The sequence below is a fragment of the Arachis stenosperma genome, chromosome 7 (genome assembly GCF_014773155.1).
Source record: "Arachis stenosperma cultivar V10309 chromosome 7, arast.V10309.gnm1.PFL2, whole genome shotgun sequence".
In the NCBI taxonomy this organism is placed as follows: domain Eukaryota; kingdom Viridiplantae; phylum Streptophyta; class Magnoliopsida; order Fabales; family Fabaceae; genus Arachis; species Arachis stenosperma.
Window position 1 is genome coordinate 2,065,938 of NC_080383.1, and position 7,977 is coordinate 2,073,914.

At 35.3% G+C, this 7,977-nt stretch overlaps 1 protein-coding gene across 1 annotated transcript; it reads left to right on the plus strand.

The window, feature by feature from the left end:
* LOC130941317 (ABC transporter C family member 3-like) lies at positions 1 to 5,766 on the plus strand. The gene is made up of 10 exons (XM_057869781.1): positions 1 to 2,478; positions 2,579 to 2,665; positions 2,759 to 3,409; positions 3,524 to 3,688; positions 3,787 to 4,081; positions 4,193 to 4,407; positions 4,506 to 4,811; positions 4,897 to 4,960; positions 5,044 to 5,283; positions 5,384 to 5,766. The coding sequence occupies exons 1-10, from the start codon at positions 145 to 147 to the stop codon at positions 5,509 to 5,511; spliced, it is 4,485 nt and encodes a 1,494-aa protein (XP_057725764.1). The 5' UTR covers positions 1 to 144; the 3' UTR covers positions 5,512 to 5,766.
* Positions 5,767 to 7,977: the final 2,211 nt, after the last annotated feature.

The window sequence follows — 7,977 nt, forward strand, 5'->3', positions numbered from 1 at the left end:
TATTTTCTCAAAAACTCAGAAAATTTTGCTACTTTCTGACACCCTTTTGGCAGAGCTTCACAGAACTTCAATCAAAGAAGCAGCTTTCTTTTTTCCTGTTTTAATTCTATTCTTTTTTTCGTACACGTAACAAGTAACTACAATATGTTTTCTGTGAACTCTGCCGCCGATTCTTTTCTCCTCCAACCACTCTTTCTTCATGCTTTCTCGAGCTTCCTCCACCTCTTATTGGTGGTGGTGATTTTGGTGTTGTGGATTTGGAAGAAAGTCAGAGTGGGAGCTTCTGCTACTGGATATGAGTCTAATAAGACTAATTATAATAAGAAGGCTCTGTTTTGTTCTGTTTTTGCTTCAGCATTTAACCTTATCCTATGTCTCTTTAATTACTTCTATTGGTATAGAAGTGGTTGGTCAGAAGAAGAGCTCGTGACTCTTTTGGATTTGGCACTCAAAGCTCTTGCTTGGGGTGTTGTTGGTGTTTGCTTACAAAAAGGTTTCTTCTTCTTCTTCACTTCAGGTGATAGAAGATTTCCATTACTCTTTAGAACTTGGTGTGTCTTCTACCTGTTTGTTTTTTGTTATTGTTTTGTAGTAGACATTGTTCTTGTGTATGAAAAACATGTGGCTTTACCTGCTCAGTACTTAGTTTCTGATGTAGTTTCAGCTTGTGTGGGTTTATTCTTCTGTTACTTTGTGTGTTTTGTGAGGAATGAGTGTGAATTTAGCACTCTTGAGGAGACTCTACTGAATGGTGATGCCCATGTTAGTGATAATAAGAAAGGGGCTGAAACTGTTACCCCTTATTCAAATGCTGGAATTTTCAGCATTCTTACATTCTCTTGGGTTGGTCCTCTTATTGCTGTTGGCAATAAGAAGACCTTGGACCTTGAGGATGTGCCACAACTAGATAGCAGCGATAGTGTGGTTCGAGCCTTTCCGAAATTCAGAGAAAAGGTGGAGACAGATTGTGGTGCAGTTAACAATTTGACGACAATTAAGTTGGTGAAGTTGTTGATAATCTCGGAGTGGAAGGAGATTCTCTTCACAGCAGTTCTTGCATTGTTGAACACTTTGGCTTCTTATGTTGGTCCTTATCTCATTGATGCTTTTGTTCAATACCTTGATGGACAAAGGCTATATGAGAATCAGGGCTATGTTTTGGTTTCTACATTTTTCTTGGCGAAGCTTGTTGAGTGTTTGACTCAGAGGCATTGGTTCTTTAGGTTGCAGCAAATTGGACTTCGAATGCGAGCACTACTTGTGACCATGATCTATAATAAATCATTGACACTTTCATGTCAATCAAAGCAAGGCCATACTTCCGGGGAAGTAATCAACTTCATGTCAGTTGATGCTGATAGAATTGGTGTCTTCAGTTGGTACATTCATGATTTGTGGATGGTAGCTCTGCAAATTTCTTTAGCCTTGTTGATTTTGTATAAAAGCCTTGGCCTTGCTTCAATTGCTGCATTTGTTGCAACCATTGTTGTAATGTTGGCAAATGTCCCCTTGGGATCATTGCAAGAAAAATATCAGGATAAGTTGATGGATTCAAAAGATATAAGAATGAAGGCAACATCAGAGATTCTCAGGAACATGAGGATTCTCAAACTTCAAGGGTGGGAAATGAAGTTTCTGGCTAAGATAACTGAACTCAGGAAAACCGAGCAGGGCTGGTTAAAGAAATTTGTTTATACATCAGCCATGACCACATTTGTATTTTGGGGTGCTCCAACATTTGTATCTGTGGCTACTTTTGGAACTTGTATGCTTATGGGGATTCCACTTGAATCAGGGAAGATCTTGTCTGCACTTGCTACATTCCGGATTCTTCAAGAGCCTATATATAATCTTCCAGATACAATTTCAATGATAGCACAAACTAAGGTTTCTGTTGATAGGATCTCATCATTCCTTCGTCTTGACGACTTGCAGTCCGATGTTGTAGAGAGGCTTCCTCGCGGTTCTTCTGATAAAGCAATTGAAGTGGTAGATGGAAATTTCTCTTGGGATTTATCTTCACCGAATGCAACATTGAAGAACATAAATCTCACAGTTCTACATGGCATGAGGGTTGCTGTTTGTGGTACTGTAGGATCAGGCAAGTCTACGTTACTTTCCTGTATATTAGGAGAAGTGCCGAAGAAATCAGGTATCTTGAAGGTGTGTGGAACAAAGGCCTATGTTGCACAATCGCCATGGATACAAAGCGGAAAGATAGAGGATAATATATTGTTTGGACAGGAGATGGATAGGGAAAGGTATGAGAAGGTACTTGAATCTTGTTCCTTGAAGAAGGATCTAGAAGTTTTGTCCTTTGGTGATCAGACAGTTATAGGAGAACGCGGTATCAATTTGAGTGGAGGACAGAAACAAAGAATACAAATTGCTCGTGCCCTTTACCAAGATGCTGATATATATTTGTTTGATGATCCTTTTAGTGCTGTGGATGCTCATACAGGATCTCACCTCTTTAAGGTAACTCAACTCTTCTATAATTTAGTTCTTCCAACATGATTGCACATCATACATCACTATTTTAATAACTGAATTTTTCTATTTTGTTTGTGTATGGCAGGAATGCTTGCTTGGCCAACTAAGTTCAAAGACAGTAGTATATGTTACTCATCAAGTAGAGTTCTTGCCAGCTGCTGATCTCATCTTGGTGTGTATTTCTTAAGAATTTTGTTTTCTTAAAATCCGAAAAGTGTTTTTTTTTTTTAATTCCCTGACTCATGTTATAATGCCTTGTTGGCAGGTCATGAAAGATGGGAAGATTACTCAATGTGGAAAGTATAATGACTTGCTTAATAGTGGGACTGATTTCATGGAACTTGTTGGTGCACACAAGAAAGCATTGTCTACACTCGAGTCTTTGGATGGAGGAACAACATCAGATGAAATAAGCACCATGGAAGATGGAAGTGTTCCTAGTGCTAATGGAAGTATTAAAGAAAAAGAGGCAAACGGATACGAGCAAAATGGTAAAACAGATGAGAAAGATGAGCTAAAAGGCCAGCTTGTTCAGGAAGAAGAAAGGGAGAAAGGTAGAGTTGGATTTTCAGTCTATTGGAGATACATCACGACGGCGTATGGAGGAGCTCTCGTTCCTTTCATATTGTTATCTCAGATTCTCTTTCAAGTTCTCCAAATTGGAAGCAACTATTGGATGGCTTGGGCAACTCCAGTCTCACAAGATGTGGAGCCACCTGTTGAAGGAACAACTCTTTTGGCTGTCTATGTTGCTTTGGCCATTGGAAGTGCATTTTGCATCCTTTCTAGAGCAATGTTTCTTGCAACTGCTGGTTATAAGACGGCTACTATACTTTTCAATAAAATGCATTTCTGCATCTTCCGTTCCCCAATGTCATTCTTTGATTCCACTCCAAGTGGTCGAATCCTTAACAGAGTATGTGCTACATTGCTACTCCATTCTTTTAGTTTTAAAGATAGATATGGTTTTTGTATCTTAATTGCTTATAAAGTTTGGATATAATAGTGTTCTGCTATCTGTTCTATGCAGGCTTCTACTGACCAAAGTGCAGTAGATACTGATATTCCTTATCAAATTGGTTCGTTCGCCTTCTCCATGATCCAGCTTGTAGGAATTATAGCAGTGATGTCCCAAGTTGCATGGCAAGTTTTCATTGTCTTTATACCTATGATAGCAGCCAGCATATGGTATCAGGTATAATAAAGATGTGTATATTACCAAATTTGAATTTGCAGCGGATTTGACTCCATTAAGTGATCTTATATGGTCCTAACTAACCTGTATTTCTGCAGCAATACTATATACCATCGGCTAGAGAACTATCACGTTTGGTTGGAGTATGTAAAGCTCCAATCATTCAACACTTTGCTGAAACAATTTCTGGTACATCAACCATCAGAAGCTTTGATCAGCAGTCTAGATTTCAGGAAACAAATATGAAATTGACCGACAGCTATTCTCGGCCAAAGTTTAATATTGCTGGTGCTATGGAGTGGTTGTGCTTCCGATTAGATATGTTGTCCTCTATCACATTTGCCTTTTCCTTGATTTTCTTGATATCTATTCCTCAAGGTGTCATAGATCCAGGTATATGATTCAAATATTCTATTTATTATCAATAAAAAAAAGGTTCAAATTGCATAGGTGATGTAGGATTAAATGTAATTGTTTTCTTTCCATCTAATTTTGTGATTGAAGGTATTGCCGGTTTGGCTGTTACATATGGTCTTAACTTAAACATGATACAAGCTTGGGTGATATGGAATCTTTGTAACTTGGAGAACAAGATTATATCAGTAGAAAGAATACTTCAGTACACTTCCATTCCTAGTGAGCCTCCCCTTGTTATCGAAGAAAATCGACCAGCTCCTTCTTGGCCATCATATGGAGAGGTTGATATACATAACTTGCAGGTAGTTAAAGAAAGATATATCATAATATTTTGTAAGATACCATGCAAGCTTCTAAATTTATGTTTAATAGTTGTAACAATTCATTGTCAATGATGAAGGTTCGTTATGCTTCACACCTTCCACTTGTGTTGCGTGGCCTCACATGCACATTTCGCGGAGGACTGAAAACTGGGATTGTTGGGAGAACAGGAAGTGGTAAATCAACTCTCATACAAACACTCTTCCGAATTGTTGAACCAACCACAGGAGAAGTTATGATTGACGGCATCAACATCTCTTCAATAGGACTTCATGATTTGAGGTCTAGACTGAGCATTATTCCTCAAGATCCAACCATGTTTGAAGGGACAGTCAGAAGTAATCTTGATCCTCTAGAAGAGTACACAGATGAACAAATATGGGAGGTGGGTTAGTTTTGTATTTTATTTGTTAAATAGATGCACAAACAGAGTTCTATTCAAGATTAAACATTTGATTTCTCTTTTACAGGCCCTGGACAAGTGTCAGCTTGGTGATGAAGTTAGACAAAAAGAAGGAAAGTTGGACTCGCCAGGTTAGTATTCTAGTTTTCATGAACATGATGAAATAGTACCTCTATCCTGAACTTATTGCTAATGTAAAAAGTTGATGCTGCAGTTAGCGAGAATGGCGAAAATTGGAGTATGGGACAGAGGCAATTGGTGTGCTTAGGTAGGGTGTTGCTTAAGAAGAGCAAGGTATTGGTGCTTGATGAAGCGACTGCATCAGTTGATACTGCTACAGACAATTTGATACAACAAACTCTTAGGCTACATTTCGCCGACTCAACAGTCATAACCATTGCACATAGAATCACTTCTGTTCTTGACAGTGATATGGTCTTGCTTCTTCATCAAGGTAAGAACTAGCAAGTACCAATTATTCATAATTAAACTCTATTGTACCTTGTTGATTTCCCCATTTTCTGATTTTTTCATTGTAAATTAATTTAATGCAGGATTAATTGAGGAATATGATTCACCTTCAAAATTGCTAGAGGATAGATCATCATCTTTTGCTCAACTTGTTGCAGAGTATACAATGAGGTCTAAATCCACCTTTGAGAAATCTGCTGATCATCACTGATTGAAAAAGGGTGCAAAATACCAAAACTTAAAAGTTTCTTGACAATGACGAAAATTCAGGGGGAATTACAATCTAACTAGTAGAGTAGTAGTGCTCATGATTCTTCTGTCATTTAGAAGTTGTGATAGAAAAGTGTATTTAGTAAAACAGAAATGTTTGGTAACAAAACATAATTAGCCGAAAATAGTTAGAACTTATTTTATTTAATATTTATTAATTCTAGTAATAATTGATAAAACAAGTTCTTAAGCTTAATTTTTGTCATACATATTCATTATGTGTTTTTTCTTTTCAAAACAAATTATGTGTTGTCATACTCTCACTCCAACTCTTTTTCTCCTGACTCATTCAAAGACTAAGGCAATGTCCGAAACAACAGAATTTGGAAGGAAGGAAAATGAAAGAAAAAAAAATGGATGGAAAAGTCTATTTTTCTTTGTTTGGATTAGAGTAAAAAATGGGTGGAAAACAAAAAAGTAGATGTGGGGCTCATATAAATTTTTTGTTCTCATTGCTGGGATGAAAACTGAAAAGAGATGGGCAAACAATGTTAAAATTTCATATTTACCCTTTTAATAACAAAAAGCAAAATTCCTAACTCACTTTTATTTTTTCTTCTAATTGGTGTTTTACTGATTTATTACATGTATTTGTTTGAAAAACAAATATATAATTTTTCATTTATAACATTTAAAATTTTAAAAAATAATTTGGAATATTTTTTTATTAAAAAAAAATTTAAATACATTAATAAATTATAATTTATATATAATATATGTAAGGATAATAAGGTAATTTTATTTTATTATAATTTTCTCTCTTCTCATTTTAAGTAAAGTATAGTTTTTGTTTCCAACGTTTAGGGTAAGTCCCAAAGTTATCTTTAACGTTTCAATCGTTCTATTTAAGTCCTTAACATCTTAAAATTGGCAGGATCCATTAACATAATTGACAGCGGGACAAAATTGAGATGATTTTGAAATGCTAGCGACTTAAATAGAACGAAAATGTTGGGGACAAAAATGATACATAGAAATAAATTTTAATTTTATCTTTCAATAATATCAATTATTTTTTAATCACATCTAAGTAAATTACACTTAATCACACTACTTTCATGCTAAATAAATTTATTTATTTATTTTTTTTAACTTATAACTTTAAGTGTAAAATTATAAAAAAATAAATTTATTTAGAATGAAAATAATGTGATTAAGTGTAATTTATTTAGATGTAATTAAAAAATAATTGAATATTATGTACAGGAAAAATTGATATTATTGGAGAATAAAACTAAAATTTATTTTCATGTATCGCCTTTGTCCCCAACGTTTTCGTCCTATTTAAGTTCCTGACATTTCAAAATCGTCTCAATTTTGTTCCGATGTCAGTTCTATTAACTGATTCCCTAACGGCAGGACAACATGGAGTCAATTTTGAAACTTTAGGGACTTAAATAGGATGATTGAAACGTTATGGACAACTTTAAGACTTACCCCAAACGTTAGAGACAAAAATGATACTTTACTCTCTTATTTTTCTTTTTATCCAAACAAAAGAAATTTTTTTTCTTATTTTCTTTCCATCTATTTTTTTTACATCCAAACAACATGCAAAAAAATTCACTTTTCTTTTTATTTTCTTTCTTTTTATTTTCTTTTCTCTTATTTTTTATCAAACATCCAATCAAAGTGTAAAATGAAATAATTTTCTAACCCATCCATAACGCTATGTGTTTTCATATGTAGTTTCCATTCATTGCATTTATGGATCTCTTTTGTCTTGGACGTCTTTTATATTTCCTATGACCATTAATTTCCACATATAACATTTTTTTATTATACATTGACTTGGGTTTCATGGACAAAACGCTCCTTCAGTCAACCAAATTTTTTTTTTCAAAGATAATAGGTTATATTTCATTAATTATTAAAAAATAAAATATAAAGATGTCCAAAAGCAGGACAGCATAATAAAAGATGGGGATTTCCCAAAAACACTACACTGAAGGTATTCATCCAACGGTGTGTGGTCGAAAAACGAAGAAAAATCTTAAAGAAGAAATAATGATAAATCAAATTGAATGCATCTAAGAGCTTGTCTCATGGAGATGACGACCTAAACTGGGAGTTCTTTGGATTTCACGGAGCAACTTGACAGAGCTTGCTAGAATGGCAGACGGCATAGAAGTAGAACCTTCAAAAATCAACTGGTTGCGAGCTTTCCAGCAGTTCCAGCAAATGATGGCAAGCAATTGAGGATTACGGTCAGCATTCTTCAACGGGTTAAGTATCTCTGTTGATGCAGTCCACCATGTCCAAAAGTCGTTAGAACTCTGAGGGGGAAGACAGTCACGAAGATAACTCTGAGACCATACATCTTTAAGCAATCGATCAAACAATGAGTGACTGTTTCCGTTGCTTCATGACAGCAAGGGCATATTGGTGATATAGATGGGATGCGGTG

Coding starts and splice junctions, on each gene's coding strand:
- LOC130941317 (XM_057869781.1), top strand. CDS start 145: ATGTTTTCTGTGAACTCTGCCGCCGATTCTTTTCTCCTCCAACCACTC. Junction 2,666..2,758: donor CAGCTGCTGATCTCATCTTG/GTGTGTATTTCT, acceptor CCTTGTTGGCAG/GTCATGAAAGATGGGAAGAT. Junction 4,961..5,043: donor AGGAAAGTTGGACTCGCCAG/GTTAGTATTCTA, acceptor TTGATGCTGCAG/TTAGCGAGAATGGCGAAAAT.